The sequence below is a fragment of the Centruroides sculpturatus genome, unplaced genomic scaffold, assembly GCF_000671375.1.
Source record: "Centruroides sculpturatus isolate CEXI.00-Female unplaced genomic scaffold, Cexi_2.0 scaffold180, whole genome shotgun sequence".
NCBI classification, from domain to species: Eukaryota; Metazoa; Arthropoda; class Arachnida; order Scorpiones; family Buthidae; genus Centruroides; species Centruroides sculpturatus.
The window spans coordinates 748934-773542 of NW_019384918.1; the positions used below are offsets into that span (position 1 = coordinate 748934).

The 24609-nt window shown below is 31.9% G+C and overlaps 2 protein-coding genes and 1 pseudogene across 2 annotated transcripts in view; all 3 read left to right on the forward strand.

Annotated features, from left to right (window-relative positions):
- Window positions 1-15163, forward strand: part of LOC111631811 — a 24419-nt gene extending 9256 nt beyond the window's left edge. The window contains 5 exon segments of the mRNA XM_023376122.1: window positions 1502-2436; window positions 8012-8219; window positions 8262-8829; window positions 10874-11859; window positions 14951-15163. Coding sequence (XP_023231890.1) covers window positions 1502-2436; window positions 8012-8219; window positions 8262-8829; window positions 10874-11859; window positions 14951-15163 — 2910 coding nt within the window.
- Window positions 3847-9091, forward strand: LOC111631794 (sulfotransferase 1C2-like). Its single transcript, XM_023376107.1, has 2 exons — window positions 3847-4287; window positions 8012-9091. The coding sequence occupies exon 2, from the start codon at window positions 8022-8024 to the stop codon at window positions 8961-8963; it is 942 nt and encodes a 313-aa protein (XP_023231875.1). The 5' UTR covers window positions 3847-4287; window positions 8012-8021; the 3' UTR covers window positions 8964-9091.
- Window positions 15164-17222: 2059 nt separating the features above from the next.
- Window positions 17223-24327, forward strand: LOC111631812 (annotated as a pseudogene).
- The last annotated feature ends 282 nt before the right edge of the window (window positions 24328-24609 follow it).

Genomic DNA, 24609 nt, shown 5'->3' on the forward strand with positions numbered 1-24609 from the left:
CTATAGAACACGTTAGAACGGGCGGAAACTTAACAATACTTATACTGTGCTGTTATACTTACTATGAAGTACTTTGTACTACATATGAAATAAATTAAATTTGGTTAAGAAATTCAAAAATTAATTTTATGCAATTATATTTGTTATCTTACCCTAATGGCATTTCGCATAACGGATACTTAGGGTGAGATGCCTAAAATGCCAGACAGTGAAAAAGTCGTAATTGCAAACACTGTATACAATTTTTTAAAATAAACTCCAAAGTTTTATTTGAAAAACATACTCCAGAATATGATATTTTCATTAGAGGGCTCCTAAACTCAAATTAGCGCTGTAATTTCCTTCATAAGCAAAATGTTAGGCATCTTCCGCGGACTGTAACATATATATATATGCATGCCTAATAAATACAACGAATTAATGTATAACTATTATATTTAACAAGAGATGGCGCCGTGCCTATTTCAAATTGCTTAATAATTATTATTTAGCCTTCATGTACTATGAAATAATCCGGTTGTTCGTTTGATATCAGATTGTTCTTTGAGTTTCATCAAGCTCTGGGATTTTTTAGTTTATTATTAATTCCAAATTGTTTGGTGAGTGTTTCTTTATTGTTAATATTGTCTTGAAGATCTGGGAAATTGTTTAACACCTTATTTGTTAGGATTGGTTCAATAGTTTACGCGTTTTAAGGGTGTTTCCATTTCGTTAGGCTTAATTGTAGGTGTTGTCAGCCATGTACTCGTCTATGTACTTATGTAAGCAGCGATTATATGCTGCTCCATGCAGTACCACACTTTGCAGCCCCATTCCATTATTAAAAAGTGTAGGAAACTGCTAACTGAACTGACTAGGAATACCAAGATAATGTATATTACATGATCTCTAGTCAGAAGAAAGCATTCTCTTAGGGATGTACTATACAAAGGCATCTCAAAGCAGAATGTTTGGTGGGACAGTAAAAATAAATACGACAATCTTTTGCCTTCTTTGAAGCTTGCTCCCCATAAATGCACGTGTTGCATCGATCCAGTAATGTAGGGTGTCTGTATAAGCAACCCAACAGGTATACGATCTTCCAAGGGGCGTAGTTCTCAGGCAAATTGGTCCCTATACATGTTACAACGCGAAGAAAACCCGGAAAAGTCAGCCCGAACCCACTACCAACTGCCCAGTGTTCAGTGGTTTTATCCATTCGGCCATTGATTGACCCAAAAGCCGTGGAATTAGGACTTTTTTCACTTCTTAACAGTAAGACAAATTTCATATTTTTTTAGTTTCATTCGCCGGTGTGCCATTCCGTTGTGATAACATAGAGTTGAAAAACTTAATTAAAAAATAAAATAAAACGAAAATTACTTTTTGCATGGTGCATAATTTCTAATATAATCATCAAATTAAATTAATATAGATTTCTTTAAACATTTTTTAATTAGAATTTATATATATTTAATTTCTTTTTAGAACTATAAACATGGAAAACGAAAGAATAAGACCCGATTACAAGGACTGCGATGGATTTCTTATTCCAGGACCCTTCTCGGAGGAAGCATTTCGTTCTGCAGTTAATTATAAACCGAAATCTGGCGAATTATTTACGGTTGCATACCCTAAATGTGGTAGCACATGGATGAAACAAATAATAATTCTCATATTTGGAAGAGGCAAACTTTCAGACAAATTATCAGAAATAAAGAATTATCCTTTTCTAGATTTAACTGGAACCGATGCAATGGATTATATTAGTGGACCCGGAGCAATTAAAACTCATTTACCATTCAATTTGATACAATATTCTTCAAATGCTAAGTATATATACATTGCTAGAAATCCAAGAGACTGTTGCGTGTCTTATTATCATCATACGAAAGATGGAAACTTTTATAATTTTTCAAATGGTACATTCGATGAGTACTTCGAGCTATTCATTAATGGTAAAATAGATTATGGAGATTATTTCGATAATCTTTTATCGTGGTACGAACACAAAGACGAACCAAATATATTATTTACAACATACGAAAATCTGAAATTAGACGGAAAAAATGAAATATTAAAAATTGCAAAATTTATAGGAGACGAGCAATACAATGCAATAATTAATAACACAAACGTTTTAGAGAATATTTTAAAATTTAGTAGCTTTGAATACATGAAGAATACTAAAAGTGATTTAATGAGAAATGCTTCGGAGAAATTATACAATATGTATCGAGGTATGAATATAATTCCACCTTCTGGAGTGAGTTATTTGTATGAATATTTAAAAAAATACCGTAACAAAAGACAAGATATTGCGGAATTTAATAACTTTTTTCGCAAAGGAATTATTGGAGATTGGAAAAATCATTTCAGTCCTGAACAGGAAAAGAGAATGGAAGAAAGGATTAAGGAGAAGACAGCAAATAGTGACGTTATGAATTTATGGAAAAACATTTAAAATCTGATCATAATTAGAAGAACTTCAAGAAGTTCGATAACATATAATACATTTTTTGGGCTATAAGTTCCAAGTTGCAGACCTGTAACAGAGTTAATTACATTAAAATTAACTAATTAACTATGTAAGTAGTTCCGGTGTGAAAGTCATTAGAATTTTTAAAATAAATTTGGCAAAGTAAATTGATAAATCGGCTCAATTAATTCGAATATTTAATGTATTTAAAATTAATGAAATAATGTGATTTACATAAATTTTATATCGCTGAAATCACGTCTACAACTTTAATATTAATGAAGTTCGTTCGAACATATAAATGTGCAAAAAGATAGAAAAATACACGGGAAAGTGGGTTAAAATTTAACCCACCTTTACAACATGCACAAGAGGAAAAAAATGTGCATGTAAAAAGCATACAGCACAAAGAATTGTGAGTTAAATAATGAAAATGTGCCAGCAAATATCGTTCATGTGGAAAAAAAATGCAAATAAAGATGACTGCAGCAGAAACGTTTCAGACACGAAAACTTTGGCCGCAACATCGCTATTACCCTGAAGAACTCTGCTTTTACAGTAGACCCCCTGTAACACTGTAGATAATTCCGTGTTATATGTATTCCATGTTGTACGAGTCACTTAGATTTTACAAATACGTGTGCCTGGCTGTGAATGGCTCACGTATTTGTAAAATCTAAGTGACTCGTACAACATGGAATTCATATAACACGGAATTATCTAGTGTTATAGAGTGGTCTACTGTACTATTTTAGTTGCGGATTTTTGGGTTTTTGAGGAAAATCGACCATATTTTTAGACCCCTCTAGAAATTCTCTAATATAAATCAAATACTATAATATAATATAGTAGAAGGGTTAGAAGTACGAAATAATCTAATAATCTTAATCTTTGCTGTTGTTAATTTTTGCCTAGCAACATCGGGCTCATCTGCTCATCTTATAAGTTCATTCTGCACTAGTTTCGTATACCATTGATAATCAATATTATCAAACTGTAGCTTCTTACTATTACCCTTATGTCAAGGATCAATTTGGGTAGGGGTAAACTTTTGCGTGACTGATTCCAAAATTATGCTGGTCCACCAAAACGTATTTTTACATACTTATAAAAGTTTATAATAATAAATTATTTATTATAAATGCGAATACACATCTACATCTTCCGGATGCTGCACGTAGAGATGTCGAAATTAACCTTTGTAAGTTTACTGATTATATATTTACTTGACATAACTTTATCAGAAATGCCAAAGTGATAAAAGTATTAGACATTTTTAAATCTAATTGATAATCTTATTTATTAATGTTATCAACCGAACATATCACATGAAAATTCTTTCTTCAGGCGCGAAATCTGTAAATTTTTAGAGGATCCGGTGGGATTGAATATGCTCCAGCACCTATGAATATGAAGGTACCAACCCTTCATATTGATAGGTGCTGGAGCTGGTTCATATATTCCCTGCACTTCTTGAAGAAGTTTTATCTTTCAACGACAGGACACGCTTATGTAATTTTTTCTAATTATTTCTTATCAAAATAGTCCACTTGTTGAATATTTTATCAGTTTGAACAAAGTCTATTTTGATGTTTTGAAACGCTCTACTGTTATATATATATATAGAGAAAAAAAAATAATTATTGATTTGTATTCTGAACTATTTCCACGTTATAAAAGTAGGCGGGTGCACGATGATATCCTAATCGGAAGACATTTTAAACTGATAAACCATTTACTTATTATATAAAGTGTATAAGCACCAGCAATTAAAGGTGTGAATACTTCGAAAATCAGCGTCAAAATTAATATTAATAGGAATTTTTAAAGTGAGTATTGTAATATATTTTATCTTTTTTAGTTTTTTCCCATCTGCCATGTTGGCACTAACTTATTAGAAGGGGCCTTTTTCCATAACTATGCGTTTGTCAAGCTCACAATGTCATTGTAGGTGGGCTTGAAATATCTGCCAGTAAAAATTTGATGGGGTTTTCAAGCATTTGATTCGATCCCAGGTCCTCCCTCAGAATGGTAGGCCAATTCCTTTACTGCTTTAACAACATTGTAATATTAATAAACCAGACAAACTAGTAAGTATGGTATAATTCTGGTGTTTCGAATTAACAATACAGTTTGGAAAACAGCTCGAATGTAGGTCATCATATTCAGTAGGTCCATAAAAATTAGCTTGTTTTAGATAAAATTTGATATTTTATCCTAGCAACATTAATGATTTTAATTTATATTAAAGTAATTTGCTGTATCAAAATTAATCTCTTTCTTTGAACTGTAATTAAATATTACAGAAATGACTAGTTTTGCTTTAGTATAAACTTAAGGTTAATTTTTAAGTTAGCCAAATTTATGTATTGAAAAATACTGACTTATTCTATTATTATTCCTCAATTTATCTTATTTCTATATGTGATCACTGTTTTTATAAGCCTCTTCATAGATTGAGCTACCTTCAATTTCTTTTTTCCTGATGATTGTTATATAATGGGAAAAGTATGGCGATTGGTCAAAAAATGACCTCTTACAAGTTTCTAAACTTTAGGACTCGGAGGACCTTGAAACGTCCAGAAAACGTAAAAAAGTCAGGTATTTTTTCTGTTTGTATGGGAAAGCACAATTTTTTCACGCAATTTGAAGACTAACAACTCCTGTACCTTTCATCAAAAATTTCTGAAATCTTGCAGGTCGGTTTGTATATTAGAGGAAAATGTTTCTAGAAATTTTCAGGAAAATTGGACTATTATTTCGAGAGATATGTCCCACTTCTTATTATCTCCCGAACCAATCTGAAAATTCAAAGGTAATGGTTGCAATTATTACCGGCGAAAACAAATACAGAATGCCTGGAAAGACTAGTAACAATGTTGCCAACTTTTTTCTAATATCCTTTATCATCTACTGTTACTTCTTTTCACCCTCTTCTTTTCCTTCTGTCCCAGTAAACTTTTAAATGATGATCTTCCTACAAAAGTTTCCTCATTTCTCAGTATTTATCATCTTTTACCTTATACCTTTGATAAATATTATATCAATTTAATTGTCTATTGTTTCTCTCTAAACAAAGAGATAAAGCCACTAAACACTATTCGGTCGTGGGTTTGCGCCTCCCAATGGACTGGCCACGTAGAGTTTACCGGGATTTATTCACGTTTGTAACACTTAAATAGGGAACAGTTTTCCATAGAAAGTCCTCTCGAGAGGCATCCCGGCAGATCGTCGACAGCCGTAAACAGATGAACCAAACCGTAAAGAGTTAAAGATAAACAAACGCTATTCCACTATTTTACAGGCCATCTTCTGGTGCTACAATTTTGGAATACTGATTATCGAATGTTCCAAAATAGAACATGATAAAAATGGAACATTCCAATGTTTATATTTAAATATACAGTTAAACTTCGGTTTTCGAACGACTCACTTTTCGAACAATTCGGTTCACAAACAGAATTTTAAACTCATAATTACACCAGTTGCATAATTATTCGTAAACAGAAATGTTCGAAAAACAAAGCGTTCGAAACCCGAGAATCGATTGTAATTAATAAAAACCACGTTAATTGATATTCGCGTAATATAAATAACATCCAAGAATTCGTATTTATAAATGCTTAAGCTAAATTAAATAACAATAATTTATTAATATAATATTACATTGCATCTGCAGGCATTTTTATGCAGGAAATACAGCTTAAAATGTAAAAAAAAAGACTGTTTTGGGGTCAGGAACAGATTAATCAATTTTATATTGTTTCTTATGGGAAAACTTGTTTCGGTTTCCGAACAACTTTTAGGAACGAATTATGTTCGACGACCGATGTATGTCAACAACGTTTAATTTATACCTAATACAGAAATGTAGAGTATAGTTCAAAATAGTGTAGTAAGAAGTCCCGGTCTGAGGTCCTTCTCTCTACTTTGAATAATAATTTGTGTTATGGTTCTCCGCTCCCCAAACATACAAAGTAATTTCAAATATATCTTTTAAAAGATAATTGTTTTTGTAGGTAGTGTGCAAAATTTTAAAATTTTCTATAAAGAGATTATCGAAATATAAGCAATTGAAAAGTGCAAAAATTGCCAAAAAAGCTATATGTTCTTTCCGGTACTGCAAACGCTCACAGAGAAATATCTACTGGATCTAAAAAGCTCGAATTTTAAACTTAAACCTTTCTCCTTATCGGAGAGGTGCTGGCGAAACTTTTTGGTCGATAGGTCAAAGTTCAGAGGGGTTTCTCTTTAGATCTATTTCAGTTTTACAGCTTAATTTTAAGCTTATATATATAAAAGTGCATGGAAACAAATGACTTTTATTTAAAATGTTACTAAGAATATCCAGACGGATCGAACCCCAAAAAATTTTTGGGGATTTTTCGATTCGATTTGATTCCAGATCTCCCAGAGCAACACGCTACCACTTCGACCGCTTGGCCATTCGGCCGTCGGTACCATTAATAGTTTGTCAACAGAGGTTAAGGCTACAGCTTACTCTCCCTGTCATCTGGAATCGAATTCGACTGGGCAACCTCAGAAATTTTTTATGGATGGTCTGTTTCGAATATGTTGGGCCTTGTCCCTCACCATTGTGGGCCTGGCCGAACCAACAGGGGGTATAAAAATGGCCATTTTATTGCCATTTTTATACTCCCTGTTGTAAGGGTGTAAAAAATGAAAACATAGTTTGCTTTAATTCATCGATCAATAAAAAAATGAAATGATATAAAAATTAGCACGATAGAATTTATATTTTTACATACAACCTGTACAATTTTCATACTTATACAACGTAATTCTAATATTCTAAAACAAAATTTTTTATTATGAGTTAGGTCATAAAGATGCAGTATAAATAACAAAATTGTTATTGTCATTTATAAATACATTCCATGTAGAAGATTGAATATAGTATTTAATGAACAATTTCGTTATTACAATTTAATGCACCAATTTACTAAAGTTATTTGGGGTTCATTGGTTTGAGTTCGGGTGAATTACGTTTTCCGTTAAGTTAGTAGAGCCGATTATTACTGACCATGTTTCTAGTGTTCAAACACCGATATTATGGATATAACTAAACCCGTAATGAACTAACAGGTCTATTCCGAGTTCAGTTATATCCACAATATTCAGTTAAAATACCTACGACTTCACAGGGAGGGAATAATTTAAACAAATTCTAACATATAAACATAAAATCAATGATTAATGGCTGGTTTACAAATCATGGCGAGGTGGTTGAGACGTCAGTCCAGCACTTTCAGGTATCCGGGATCGAATCTGGGCATGTATCAAGCTTATCTTTCATCATCTGTTCGTTCCCATTGTAGGGCTGGTCAAATCCACAAAGAATATAAAAAATAATGCATTTAATGCACAGAATGTCAAACGAAAAAAAAAATTAAAGTTCATATAAGTATTAAGTTATATTTCAATATTAAAATGTCACCCATATGTACCAATTGATGGGTAACATTTTTGGTGGGTGTAATTTATTGTTTTACTTATCATATGGTGCTTATAATTTCATTGCTTTATATTTAGAATTTTTGACATGGAAGATGAAATAAAACGGCCTAATTACATAGACTGCGATGGATTTCTTATCGTCGGAGCTTTTTCAAGAGAAGCATTTCGTTCTGCCGTCAATTATAAACCCAAACCGGGCCAACTGTTTATAGTCGCGCATCCGAAATGTGGTACTACATGGTTACAACAAATAGTAGCTCAGATATTTAATAAAGATAAACCTGTAAATAACATTTTTCAAATGAAAAATTCGCCTTTCTTGGAGTTTGCTGGAGCAGATGCTGTAGATTACATGGATGAACCTGGAGCGATCAAAATTCATTTACCTTTTAATTTAACACCGTATTCTCCGGATGCCAAATATATATATGTGGCAAGAAACCCAAAAGACTGTTGCGTATCTTTCTATCATCATACAAAAAATTTAGAAATTTACAATTTCGCCGATGGCACATTCGATGAATACTTCGAGTTATTCATTAATGGTAAAAAAGATTACGGAGATTATTTCGATCATCTTTTATCTTGGTACGAACACAAAGACGATCCTAATGTTTTATTTATAACTTACGAAGATTTGAAATTGGATACGCGAAATTATATTCTAAAAATTGCCAAATTTATGGGCGACGAATATCATGATATTCTGATCAATAATCCAGATATTTTAGAGAATGTTCTTCGTTATAGTAGCTTGAAACATATGAAAGATAACGCGAGATCTTATATTGCATATACGGCATCTCTTCCTGAAGGAACACCTATACCATCAGGTGCTAAAGCTTTTCGTGCATATTTGAAAAAACATCCTGAACTCTCACCGACTTTTAAAGGTAATTTAGTTCGTAAAGGTATTATTGGTGACTGGAAAAATCATTTTAGCCCTGAACAAGAGAGGAGAATGGAAGATAGAATCAAAGAGAAGACTGCAGGAACGGATGTCATGAGCTTGTGGAAAGACAAATGAAAGTGAAGGAACGTATAGATTTAATGATTAAGTTCTTATAATTTGAAATTTTAAAATAAATATTTAAAGTAGAGTTGTAAAATTGTAATTTTTACGAATTTCATTATATTCTTTTACTTTATCAAAAGGTATATATTAAATTATTTTCTTAATTAAAATGTACCTGAAAATTTAAATATAATAAATTGTATTTTCTGTATGATATTTTGAATTATGTAAAATATTTTAATAGCAGTAGAAAATAAATAGAAATAGAAAATATAAAGCAATAGAGCACTATTAAATTACTTTATATACCGTATGGGCTTATGCAAATTTTATCAAGTAACTTAACAATGAATTATAGTGATCCATATGACTAATACATCTCAGCATGTGGCTATAGAATTTACGTAATGGCGTTACGTATTAGTTATATTGAACATTATAATTTGTTGTTTATTTACTTGATAAAATTTAAGGTATTACAAAATGGATTTTAATTCACAGAATATAATTATCTATATTGAGTTTTTTTAAACTTTAGCGAGGTTGCGGCCGAAGTTTTCATGTTTAAAACGTGAACGTCGAACGTCGAGCGCGCTATCTTGTAAGCGGCGCTCGACGTTCGACGTTCACGTTTTACAGATGAAAACTTCGGCCTCAACCTCTTTTTTTTGCCTTGTGAACACAAGGAGGGTCTTCTAATCAAGCCATCTTGGTTCAGGCTACACAGTGAGGCGGTGGTGAGACGAGACTCGACATACCCGGAAAGGATTACCCTCGAAAGATTTTTACGGGTTTTCAAACCGTCCGTATTCGTTGCCGAGTACATACAATAGTAGCAGAGGGGTAAGCAGATATATTAATTAACTGTTCAGTCATTGTCCTCCTCTGTTTAGTTTATACAGGAATGAAAATGTATATTTAAAAATTGAAAAGAATTGAATAAACTTTACAAAGATATGGAGAACTACAGAAGAATAGGGCTGACTATAATCTTACTTAATCAGTTAATACATATATATACGAAGTATTACGTAAAATGTTAGGATATTCGATATACTTCGAACCAAAGGAGTGTATTTTATGTGTAAAAAGCACAGCGATGTATCTAAAAGTGATCGACGATTCTGAGATGAAATTTATTTATATTTTATTGCTAACAGAAGCTTCTTTATATTTTTAAATAATGTTTATACAGAACTTTAATCTTTTTGCTATTTTTTCAATTTCGTTACATTTTTATGTTGTTTAATTTATTTTAAATGATTATTAAAGCAATGAAACTTTTGTGTACTATTTATTCCGTTGCGAGAAATATAAATTGTCCTGTAATGTTTGGTTCCGAATCCATCTTTGTAAAGTCTTCACATAGAAATCGAATGTCTACAATGTGACGTTAAGGTGAATATGTGCCGAACTAAATAAACGTTTGTCTGTGCTTTTCTAAATGAGAAACCAAGTTCGTTCTATTAACGATCGTGAAAACGTAACAATTTCTATGCTTCCTATTACGCGAGAACGTTTTCTTTGTGAAGCAGACCTAGCAACTAATAGTACATATATATATATATATGATAACAGACATTTCTTCTGTTTAGACAGTAGAAGAAATGCCTGCTGTCGTACAAACAACGCCAAATTTGCAGACGATTAATTCATACAACAAAATTACAAAATTCATCTCTTCTTTCTTCTAAACTATATGTTTCAGGCTTTCACACCAAATGGAAAGCCGATGAAGGATGAAATGCACGTCATGAAAGAAACAAATGAAACAGTTGCAATGTTGTTTGAATAAGTGGGTTGTGAGAATTGCATTGTTTATTAGGGTGCAGCACAAATGTCTATTATCACATACCACAAAATAATGTCAATTTCTATTAAAACGTCATTATATTAACTATTATTGTTTTTACTTGAATTAGGAAGAAAACTGTCGACTAATAAAATGGCTGAAGAAATAAAGAGACCTAACTACAGCGAGTGCGATGGTTTTCGTTTACCGGCTTCCTTTTCACACGAAGCATTTCGCTCGGGAGTTAACTATAAACCTAAACCGAACGAGCTGTACGTGGTCACGTATCCTAAATGTGGAACGACGTGGATGCAGAGCATCGTGATGCTTATATTAAGGAAAGGAAAACCTTTCGAAAGTGCATTGGATTATGTGATAAACACGCCATTTATAGAATTTACCGGAGTAGAAGCTTTAGATTCAATGACAGGTCCAGGAGTCATTAAAACTCATCTGCCTTTTCATTTAGTGCCGTATTCACCCCTTGCCAAATATATATACGTGGCACGAAATCCTAAAGACTGTTGCGTGTCTTTTTATCACCATACCAAATTCCTTGTACACTATAATTTTACAGATGGTACGTTCGATGAATTCTTCGATTTATTCGTAAATGGACAGAATGATTTTGGAGACTATTTCGATCATACTTTGTCGTGGTACGAACATAGAAACGACTCCAACGTTTACTTTACAACATACGAAAATCTGAAAGCTAATACTAAAATAGAAATTATGAATTTGGCAAAATTCATAGGTGAAAATTATTACGAAACACTGCAGAAGAATCCCGATATTGTAGATAAAATAATTGAATACAGTAGCATGAGTTATATGAAAAAATCGATAGGTGATGATATTAATAATTTATTTAACGATACAACAGAAAAGTTGAAAAATGTGAATGTTCCACCGGGATTAAAAGCATATCAAGAATATTTGAAAAAGCATCCTTCTCTGGCAGTAAAGACGGAAGGAAGTTTCCTTCGTAAAGGAATTGTTGGAGATTGGAAGAATTATTTCAGTCCGGAACAAGAAAAGAGAATGGAAGAAAGAATCAAAGAAAAGACAAAAGGCAGCGATATCATGAAGTTATGGGAAAAGTAAATGAAATATGCTTCTCACTACAAGATTTTCATAAATGTAAATTCTATTACAACTTTAAAAACTCGACTTTCTTAATAAAATCACATACCAATTAATTGTATGAATAAAATGTAATAAACAAAATGGATAAGATTGGTTATTTGAATTATATTTTTATACGTAATGTACAGGTACTGTATACTGTATTAGCAGGTTTGAAAGTTTTAGACTCGAAATAAAATTTAAAAGTTGTAAAATATTTTCATTGTACGCAATCACATCTTATAAATCTAATATAAAACAGTATTATTAAGTTTATTGTCTAAAAAGAATCGATATAATAGACTATAGTTTAAGATCCATTCAAACTGTAGTGTCTCTGTTATATACCCAGAATAGTTTCGTATATTAAAGTTAAAATTATATTATATAGGTAAATATAAATTTAACTATTCTATCAAAATATAGAGCTTTATTACAAATTCAGAGTAACAGTAGGAGTTAAAAAAATAATTGAAAATTTTCTAAATTCTAATGAGTTTAGAAAAGTTTTAATTTTGCTAAATTAGAAAAATTAGAAATGAAACCAAGGGCAAACGATCGCCTTTAATAATGCAATAATTAATAATTAGATACGAAATTTCAAAACATCGGTCTCCGAAATGTTTTGTAATGAACGATTATGAAAAATCACTATAGAAGTTGATCCCCCTATAACACTGTTGATTATTCCGTTTTATACGAATTCCATGTTGTACGAGTTACTTAGATTTTACAAATACGTGTGCCGGGCTGCGAACGGCGCACATATTTGTAAAATCTAAGTGACTCGTACAACATGGAATTCATATAAAACGGAATAATCAACAGTGTTATAGGGGGGTCGACTGGTATAATACCAATATTACAACGAAGCAAAGAAATAACGATTTACCTTTTAAGAAATTAAATGAATTACAGTAATTTTCCAAAATTACTCGTATTAAACAGATTTAGAGAGATTTAAATAAGCCCATAGCGAAATGTGCCCGTACATTGGAGTGTGATTGTTCAGTCGAAGTACCGAGGTACCACTTTATTTGATTAACGGGATTTTGATATAAACGGTAGCCTCGAGGAATACTTGTATATTTTACATAATGTATACGATGCCCTTTTTTATATCATCTGCCATCGTATTTTATAATCTACGGTCGCCGCTGCCCATAGCTAGGAAGGCTTATAGGGTGGCTGAGCACCGTCAACTTCATAATACACATACATATTACTGCATATATAAGTTTATGCTTTCATCGCGTACACCTTGGCTACTGTTATTTATTTCAACACTTAAATTGAAGCTAATAAGCATTGTGTTACCCGAAAAAAATCGCCAGTAACAATTCTTTCGTCTGTCCAATGATTTATTCCTGGCTTGGGGAAAATTCGAATCCGAGTCCTTGAAAAGCAGTAAGTTGACTTAATTGATTATAATATTTGACGGTCTTTATTTAACTAACTTTTATTGACCGCCGAGTGTATATAAGCTGGTTTTGCCAAACTTATAAATACCGCCCACTTGAAACTCAATGAAGGTACAGTAATTTTAAAAAATCCAGCAACAGTACATTTGGTGATGCCATCTGTTATCATATTTCTTAAAATTTTTATATATTTTTAAGTATTATAAAACGGCAAAAAGCTTAATTTTGAGTTCTTCTCAACCATATATTTCTACGCTGTGGGTAATACTGTGGCATCCTTATAATTTATACATGTGCCCTTCTATAAATTTCAACTTTTTTCGAATTCATCGCTAATGTAGGTGAGTGTACCGGTTTTATAATGCTAGCTTCTTTTCATTCTATCACTGATCTACTGTATTCCTTTGCGCCATTCTAGACAAAGCCGTACAATGCTGCCTTTTCTCAATGTTATACATGTGTTTTTTTTGGACGTTTATTAAGGTTTCTGTTTGTAATCCCTACGTACTCTTTCTCTAAACCCAATTGTTGACTTTAATACGGGATTTTGTATATTTCTACCTGCTCTCCTTTTTTAACTTTACCTTAATCATTCCTGAACAGGCAATGGGTGGGTGCTCTCTTGAAATCCAACTGGGAGTCTTTGCAGTCCACTATTTCACTCATGAAAATCGGTCATAAAAACTCAGTTATTTTGTTCTTTTTTGTGACTATTCTCTTTCTATTTTCCGTATAACTTCTATTAATTTTTCAATTACAGTAGTTTTATATCCTAAGGAGACAGCAACATTTTAAATTCTATCCATCTCTTTTATCCTGTCATATATGTTGAAGCAATAGGAGGCTCTTCTTATTAATGCCCTTAATGCCGATAGTTTATAAACGTAGGGGTCATTCGGCCAAGAAGGAATATACAGAGGGTCGTGCGTAAGTTTAATGTATTCTTTGTGTTTCAAATGTATTCTTTGTGTTAAATTTTAGTGATTAAAGGTCGAAAGCATGAAGAAATAGTAAGTGTTGTATGTATCTGCAATAGGGTCGGACTTAATGATGATTTTACTCTTTATTAGCATTTACAATTTTTTTAAAACAAAGAACTACACTCAAAATTAAGGTTTATGCGATTTTATAATAATTAAAAATATAAAAATTTTTACAAATAAAATATCATAACAGATGGCGCTATGCGCAGTTTTTAATGTTTCCGGGAAAGTTAAGCACCTCCTTGCTGGATTACAAGTTTACGCTGTTACAAGTAAACCCGGAAAAACATTAGTAGATAAATTTTTATTTATTTATTTTTTGTTTCAAAATTAAAAAAGAAACGTAGAAATTTAAACTTTTATCTTATAATCGAGATGGGTTGATAATACAGTAATAATAATAATAGGCACAGAGCCCAATCGGTTAGGAGTTACAAGCTGAAATTTGGTACACAGTTAGGGTACGTCACAAGAACGTACACTAAGAAGGAATTTTTCGAAATTCACCCCCTTTTACGCGGAGGAGAGGGTGAGGATTAAAGCTTATCTTAAAGAACTCATCTTCTACTGTACTATTTTAGATTCCATTATTATGAATTTTTGCGAGAAATCGAACATATTTTTATACCTTTCTAAAGATTCTCAACGATATTTAGTGTACCATCGTATTTAAAGTTGACACTGATGAATGATTTTGGAAGATCCATCTTATTTTTGGAATTAAGTAAACTTGAAGATAAACCCAAAAGGGGTTACGAAGACGTTTGTTATTCATCACTTAGTGGTTCTACGCACCTGTTATTGGTTGCAGTGAGTCTTAATTATTGCTATCCCGGTGTGGTAAGCAGATATCTAAAATTCTCTAGTCTCGGAAGAGAAAGGACCTAATTCTTGCACCCGGTAAAAACGGGCAAGAAAAGATTATATAAGTTCCTTATATCTACAAGAAAAGCAAAATAATTTTATGGGTAATAAAATATATTGCGTAATAATTTTACTGAAGGAATACTTGCATTATTATATAACTATTGTTCTTTTTAAGAAAAGAACAACAAGCTATAAGGTGGTCGAGTAAAGTGCTACCATACTCGAGATATAACACCCTTTATCTTTCCACCCGGTCGACCTTTAATAAAATGTGCTGTACATAATTTTATCTGAGAATATTTGCTTTTAGTCATATCAAACTCAGTTTTCTAATACAGTACAATTAAACCTCAATTTACAACCTCTAATTGTTAGTATGCGGGTCTAGAATTTAATGGCGTTACCTATTAGTTTTATTGAACGTTACAATTTATTGTTTATTACTTGATTAACTTTAAAAGGTATTATGAAATGGATTTAAATTAACAGAATAGATTTATATATATATGTAAACTTTTTCTATCCTGAGGGCACAAGGAGATTCTTGTATTCAAGATGGCTTGATTAGAAGAATCACCTTGTGCCCACAGGGTGGAAAAAGTTTCGAACCGTATTTATTCGTTGCCGAGTATTAACATAGTAGAATAGTACCAAGGGGTAGTCAGATATATTAACTGTTTGGTCATCGGACACCTCTGTTTAGGTTTATACAGGAATGAAAATATATATATAAAAGAATCGAATAAACTTTACAAAGATATGAAGAACATCTTAATCGTTAAAAATAGTCTTATCTTTAAGGTTATCAGTTAATATATATATATATACGAAGTATTGCTTAAAATCATCGGTCAATATATTGGATGAACTTCGAACTAAAATATGGTATTTTATAATTGTTAAAGACACAGGGTTGTATCTGAAGGAATACTTGCATCATTACATAACTATTGTTTCCTTTTAAGAAAAGAACAACAAGCTATAAGGTGGTCGAGTAAAGTGCTACCATACTCGAGATATAACACCCTTTATCTTTCCACCCGGTCGACCTTTAATAAAATGTGCTGTACATAATTTTATCTGAGAATATTTGCTTTTAGTCATATCAAACTCAGTTTTCTAATACAGTACAATTAAACCTCAATTTACAACCTCTAATTGTTAGTATGCGGGTCTAGAATTTAATGGCGTTACCTATTAGTTTTATTGAACGTTACAATTTATTGTTTATTACTTGATTAACTTTAAAAGGTATTATGAAATGGATTTAAATTAACAGAATAGATTTATATATATATGTAAACTTTTTCTATCCTGAGGGCACAAGGAGATTCTTGTATTCAAGATGGCTTGATTAGAAGAATCACCTTGTGCCCACAGGGTGGAAAAAGTTTCGAACCGTATTTATTTGTTGCCGAGTATTAACATAGTAGAATAGTACCAAGGGGTAGTCAGATATATTAACTGTTCGGTCATCGGACACCTCTGTTTAGGTTTATACAGGAATGAAAATATATATATAAAAGAATTGAATAAACTTTACAAAGATATGAAGAACATCTTAATCGTTAAAAATAGTCTTATCTTTAAGGTTATCAGTTAATATATATATATATACGAAGTATTGCTTAAAATCATCGGTCAATATATTGGATGAACTTCGAACTAAAAGATGGTATTTTATAATTGTTAAAGACACAGGGTTGTATCTGAAGGAATACTTGCATCATTACATAACTATTGTTTCCTTTTAAGAAAAGAACAACAAGCTATAAGGTGGTCGAGTAAAGTGCTACCATACTCGAGATATAACACACGAGACTCCCTTTATCTTTCCACCTGGTTGACATTTAATAAAATGTGCTGTAGGCCTACATAATTTTATCTGAGACTTGACAATATTTGCTTTTAGTCATATTGCAATTTAAAGTTTCATCCACTCGTGGCTGGAGTACTCATACAGTTTTTGAATATTTTTATCAGTTTCGTCAAAGTCCATTTCTATTGTTTTGAAAACACTTGTTGATTTTCCTTACAAAAATAAATGCACGATACTAATCGAATCAGATAGCAATTTTTAAACTGATAATTCGTCTCTTTATAACGTTTATATAAGCACTCGCAATTAAAAGTATATTTATTAGTGTGCAAGTAAAGAGAAGTGTATCTTCTTATTCGACTCACGCGAATACTTCGTAAATCACAACCCAAAAGGCTTCGAAATTATAAAAGTAAGTATTGTAATATAAATTTTTTTTACTTTTTATATCCGCTATATGGGCAATAACTTGTGTGAGGGGCTTTTTTCCATAACCATCGTGCATTGGTCAAGCCCACAATGAAGTAAAAGAGGGACTTGATATATCTGCCTGTAGACAGTTCGTTGTGTTTTCAACCGTCCAGATTTCATCCCAATTCCCCTCTAGGACAATCGATAAAAACGATTATCTATCGAAAGATTCAATTACTCAGACACCATCTTTTCCAGTACTCCGATTAGTGAGAGCTGTTAGATATGGTAGTATTTACGACACTTTTTACAATATCGCAACTTACGATGTGCTTTGTTTATACAAGAATTTTTATGCCCGGGAACTTACGAGGAATTCGAATCGTAACACGATATGAAATGTTTGTTTCAATCCGTACCAGAGAAGGTAAACACATAAACACTTGATTCTAAATACTGATCATAAAAGATGAAGTAGAGTGGACAAAAAAACTAAGTAGTAAAAATGGAAGTGGGTATTGAAACCAGTGCACTAATCGTAAACGAAACTTTCTTTCAGATAGAACTATAGCAGTGTCTTTTTATGGAAATTAGTGCATTTCCTTTTTGTATAGTACCTGTAATTGGTGTGAACGTGTGGAACTAAATAAACGTTTGTCTTTTGCTTTTCTTAATTAATTAAATTAAATTAAAAGAGAGACTAAGTTCGTTCTATTAACGATCGTAAAAACGTAACAGTTTTTATGCTCCCTATTATGCGAGAACGTTTTCTTTGTGAAGCAGACCTAGCAACTAATAGTACATATATAGACCTATATATAATCACACAAATTAAAAATTAAGTAAATTAGCTAAATTGTCTCCTAGACTTGTCAAAGTCTACTAGACAAATAGGAGAACGTTGATATTAGAATTACACGATGATACTAGAGAATTGGATTGGCAAGGCATCAGCCTACCTCTGAAAAATGCAAGATCGATTTCGGTCAAGCATTCATGGTTACTCTGTCCATATATGTCGGATCTAGTCCCTCATCACTTTAGCAGGCCCTTTCGAAGCCACAACGAGTATGTATGAGAAAAGGCCCTCAGCGTTCACAGGAAAGAAAGAGTTAAAAATGAAAAACTACTAGAGAATTCGCCAGCATTCGCGAGAACGAATTCATAAATAGAATTTCTATGTTCGGAAAATTACAATAATTTACTTAATAGGGTTGTAAGAATTGTATTGTTTACTACAGTTCAGAACAAATGTCTATTATCACATATTACAAAATAATGTCAATTTCTATTAAAACGTCATTATATTAACTGTTAATGTTTTTACTTGAATTAGGAAGAAAACTGTCGACTAATAAAATGGCCGAAGAAATAAATAGACCTAACTACAGCGAGTGCGATGGTTTTCGTTTACCGGCTTCCTTTTCACACGAAGCATTTCGCTCAGCAGTTAACTATAAACCTAAACCGAACGAGCTGTACGTTGTTACGTTTCCTAAATGTGGAACGACGTGGATGCAGAGCATCGTGATGCTTATATTAAGGAAAGGAAAACCTTTCGAAAATGCATTAGATTTTTTGATAAACACGCCATTTATAGAATTTACCGGAATAGAAGCTTTAGATTCAATGACAGGTCCAGGAGTCATTAAAACTCATCTGCCTTTTCATTTAGCGCCGTATTCACCCCGTGCCAAATATATATACGTGGCACGAAATCCTAAAGACTGTTGCGTGTCTTTCTATCACCATACCAAATTCCTTGTACACTATAATTTTACAGATGGTACGTTCGATGAATTCTTCGATTTATTCGTAAATGGACAGAATGATTTTGGAGACTATTTCGATCATACTTTGTCGTGGTACGAACATAGAAACGACTCCAACGTTTACTTTACAACATACGAAAATCTGAAAGCTAATACTAAAATAGAAATTATGAATTTGGCAAAATTCATAGGTGAAAATTATTACGAAACACTGCAGAAGAATCCCGATATTGTAGATAAAATAATTGAATACAGTAGCATGAGTTATATGAAAAAATCGATAGGTGATGACATTAATAATTTATTTAACGATACAACAGAAAAGTTGAAAAATGTGAATGTTCCACCGGGATTAAAAGCATATCAAGAATATTTGAAAAAGCATCCTTCTCTGGCAGTAAAGACGGAAGGAAGTTTCCTTCGTAAAGGAATTGTTGGAGATTGGAAGAATTATTTCAGTCCGGAACAAGAAAAGAGAATGGAAGAAAGAATCAAAGAAAAGACAAAAGGCAGCGATATCATGAAGTTATGGGAAAAGTAAATGAAATATGCTTCTCACTACAAGATTTTCATAAATGTAAATTCTATTACAACTTTAAAAACTCGACTTTCTTAATAAAATCACATACCAATTAATTGTATGAATAAAATGTAATAAACAAAATGGATAAGATTGGTTATTTGAATTATATTTTTATACGTAATGTACAGGTACTGTATACTGTATTAGCAGGTTTGAAAGTTTTAGACTCGAAATAAAATTTAAAAGTTGTAAAATATTTTCATTGTACGCAATCACATCTTATAAATCTAATATAAAACAGTATTATTAAGTTTATTGTCTAAAAAGAATCGATATAATAGACTATAGTTTAAGATCCATTCAAACTGTAGTGTCTCTGTTATATACCCAGAATAGTTTCGTATATTAAAGTTAAAATTATATTATATAGGTAAATATAAATTTAACTATTCTATCAAAATATAGAGCTTTATTACAAATTCAGAGTAACAGTAGGAGTTAAAAAAATAATTGAAAATTTTCTAAATTCTAATGAGTTTAGAAAAGTTTTAATTTTGCTAAATTAGAAAAATTAGAAATGAAACCAAGGGCAAACGATCGCCTTTAATAATGCAATAATTAATAATTAGATACGAAATTTCAAAACATCGGTCTCCGAAATGTTTTGTAATGAACGATTATGAAAAATCACTATAGAAGTTGATCCCCCTATAACACTGTTGATTATTCCGTTTTATACGAATTCCATGTTGTACGAGTTACTTAGATTTTACAAATACGTGTGCCGGGCTGCGAACGGCGCACATATTTGTAAAATCTAAGTGACTCGTACAACATGGAATTCATATAAAACGGAATAATCAACAGTGTTATAGGGGGGTCGACTGGTATAATACCAATATTACAACGAAGCAAAGAAATAACGATTTACCTTTTAAGAAATTAAATGAATTACAGTAATTTTCCAAAATTACTCGTATTAAACAGATTTAGAGCGATTTGAATAAGCCCATAGCCAAATGCGCCCGTACATTGGGACACATGGGATGCCACTGCCCATAGTTAAGAAAGGTTATGAGGTGGCTAATCACCGAAATTTAACAGCGTTATCTACCCTAATACACGAACTTTTCTGCAAAATTTCAAATATTTGCAACAAAAAGCGTGAACAAAATTGGAGTACGCCATTCACAAAGGGCAATAGTCAAGTGGGCGACAGAAACTTAATAATTTTTGCACGTTAGCAAGCGTATGATTGGGCGAATATTTTATTTATTTAGTTTTTTTAAGTATTGGTAAAATATAATTAAATGTANTAAAAAAGACGGAAATATTTATTCCGGTAAAAATACAAGAGTAATCACACAAAACAAAACAAGGAAATCACGTATGCAGAATAATGTATAATCACATTTATAACAAAAATAAGTTTATCATATAGGCTATTTTTGAAATTTTACAGGGAGGTTTGTGTATTAGTGGGATCGATGCTATTAAATTTTGGTAGTTAAATGTCGACGGGGTGGAGAGATAAAGAGGATCGTGTATCATATCTGCAGTAGGGTCGAACTTAATAACGATTTTACTCGTTATTAAGTTCAACTTTTTATTAAACCTATCCCTACCCTCAGAATTGTTTTTTTTTTTTTATATTATAATAATTAAAAATATAAAAAGTTTAAATAATAAAATATCATAACAGATGACGCCACACATGCAGTGTTTAACGTTAAAATGCTTTATTGATAGAGCCCCCGGGCCATGTACCCCTCTATTTCGGTCCTGTATATTTCTATTCCCATTATAACAAGTTTATAAGATCTTTACAGTTGTAATAATTGAAATATTTTCCCCAAAATTAAATAAATTACTCAATTATTGTGCAATTTTTCAGTCAATTTTCAATGATTGATTTTACCTTCAACTATAAGGAAGATTTATTTATTTATTTATTTATTACACCGGTACTTTGTGTGTTATTTTTAACTATTGATTTAAATGCTGTTAAAATATAATATTAATTAAGATATNTTGGTTTATATTCAACGACTGAACGGTAAGCATCTTTAGAAAATCCAGCCGCTATTAGAAATCCATCGCAATCTAAATACGTTGGTTTGACTGGCATTTTCTTTTTTTAACCTAGAAAGAAGTAATAAATAAGTAAAACTATCCTTAATTAAGTGAGGGAAAGTATAATTAAAATAATTGTTTATTATTTTAATAATAGAGATATTAATATAAACAATTTACGAAATGTAAGAGATTCTCTCTTCAAAGTTTAAATGGTGAACATTTCATTTATATATGAGAAATCTCATAAATTTAAAGCTTTTTAGTTTTCCTGTAGGGTTCCGTTATTCGCCAACCTGTCGTCCCATTGTGGACCTGGTCAAATCTATAATGGGATTTCTAAAAGGGCTCTCTTAGTGCCTACAGATAGAGAAGATTTTTCATTAAATTAAATAATATTTTAAATAGCATTTATGCAATACAATTTTCTTCTTCAAATTCTTCTTCTAATCAGCACAAAAAAGTTTACTTTTGTGCAAATGTCTCGGTCCTCCCTTCCAGACAAAGAAAGTAATTACAGTCGACCCCCCCTATAACACTGTTGATTTTTCCGTTTTATATGAATTCCGTGTTATACGAGTCACTTAGATTTTACAAATACGTGAGCCGTTCACAGCCCGGCATACGTATTTGTAAAATCTAAGTGACTCGTACAACACGGAATTCATATAAAACGGAAAAATCAACAGTGTTATAGGGGGGGTCGACTGTAATTACTTTCTTTGTCTGGAAGGGAGGACCGAGACATTTGCACAAAAGTAAACTCTTTTGTGCTGATTAGAAGAAGAATTTGAAGAAGAAAATTGTATTGCATAAATGCTATTTAAAATATTATTTAATTTAATGAAAAATCTTCTCTATCTGTAGGCACTAAGAGAGCCCTTTTAGAAATCCCATTATAGATTTGACCAGGTCCACAATGGGACGACAGGTTGGCGAATAACGGAACCCTACAGGAAAACTAAAAAGCTTTAAATTTATGAGATTTCTCATATATAAATGAAATGTTCACCATTTAAACTTTGAAGAGAGAATCTCTTACATTTCGTAAATTGTTTATATTAATATCTCTATTATTAAAATAATAAACAATTATTTTAATTATACTTTCCCTCACTTAATTAAGGATAGTTTTACTTATTTATTACTTCTTTCTAGGTTAAAAAAAGAAAATGCCAGTCAAACCAACGTATTTAGATTGCGATGGATTTCTAATAGCGGCTGGATTTTCTAAAGATGCTTACCGTTCAGTCGTTGAATATAAACCAAAACCCGAAGATATCTTCATTGCAACGTATCCAAAATGTGGTACAACATGGATGCAATATATTGTTACTTTAATTCTTAGAAAAGGAGAACCATTTACCGATGGTTTGGATTTTTTTAAGAATAGTCCCTTCTTAGAAATGACTGGAGCGGATGCCATTGAAACTATGAGAAAACCCGGTGTGTTGAAAACCCATCTTCCAATTCATCTAGCTCCTTTCGCTCCCGAAGCAAAATACATTTATGTAGCAAGAAATCCTAAAGATTGCTGCGTATCTTTTTATTATCATACAAAATTATTTTCTCCTTATAATTTCGAAAACGGTACCTTCGAGGATTATTTCGAAGTTTTTATCAGAGGGGAAGTTGATTGGGGAGATTATTTTGATCACTTACTTGGATGGTACGAGCATAGAAACGATCCTAATGTACATTTTACAACTTACGAAAACATGAAAAAAGATATTCAAAGTGAAATATTTAAAGTGGCATCATTTCTTGGTGATGAATATTTACATATATTACAAGAGGACAAAACTGTATTGGATAATGTTCTTCGTTATTGCAGTTTAGATTATATGAGAGTTAACATGAATTCCCTAATGAAAGAATTTTACGAAAAATTAATTGAGGGTTCTTTCGATGAAAATATACTTCCTTCCGGTTTAAAAGCATTGAAGAAAAATATCAGAGCATCTATAGAAGATAAACAACATGATGTCTTAAAGAAAGAAGGCGATAAAGAAATAGCTTTCGTTAGAAAAGGAGTGGTTGGTGATTGGAAAAATCATTTTACTCCCGAACAGGAAAAGATTTTAGAAGAAAAAATTCGAGAAAAGACTAAAGACAGCGATGTTATGAATTTATGGAAAGATATTTAGATTATATTTTACATAGATATAGAGGTTATGACTGATTTTGAATAGGGAATCATTGAAATTTCCTATTCAAAATGAATTTTAATTTTGTTGGGATATTTTTGGTTTTTGTTTTAAATTTAAGTCATGATAATAATATACAGTAGAGCCTCGATTATCCGACCCCCGATTAACCGTCACCTCGGTTAACCGACCGTCCTAGTGGGCAAATTTCAATTGTCCACTAGTGATGTGGCGCTACAATATTTGGCGATGTCTTGGCTACTGTAATATTATTTTTACGTGTTTTAGATGGCAACACTGGATGGACCATGAAAGGAAGCCAGAGGCTTAATTTTCTAATTTTTAACGATACAATAGTGACGATTATTATTTTAAAAAAATTTTGTTAGGCTTAACATCGATGAAAATTCAACGCGAAGTAGGTTAATAGCGATATACTAATTACATGGGATATAATAATATACTACACTAATAATGGATTTTTTCATACTTTTCGGTTATCCGACTTTTCAATTATCCGACCAACCCCAGTCCTCAATTGGGTCGGATAATCGAGGCTCTACTGCACTTGTATTGTCTTATTATAAAATGATATGCGTATTATATTCAAAGCTTGATTAGTTTTGAATAATATTTATGATCTGAAAAATCGTGATATGTCACAATGCTAAGTGTGGGACTACTCACATGAAATGCTGAGTGGTCCCACGAAAGACGAAGTG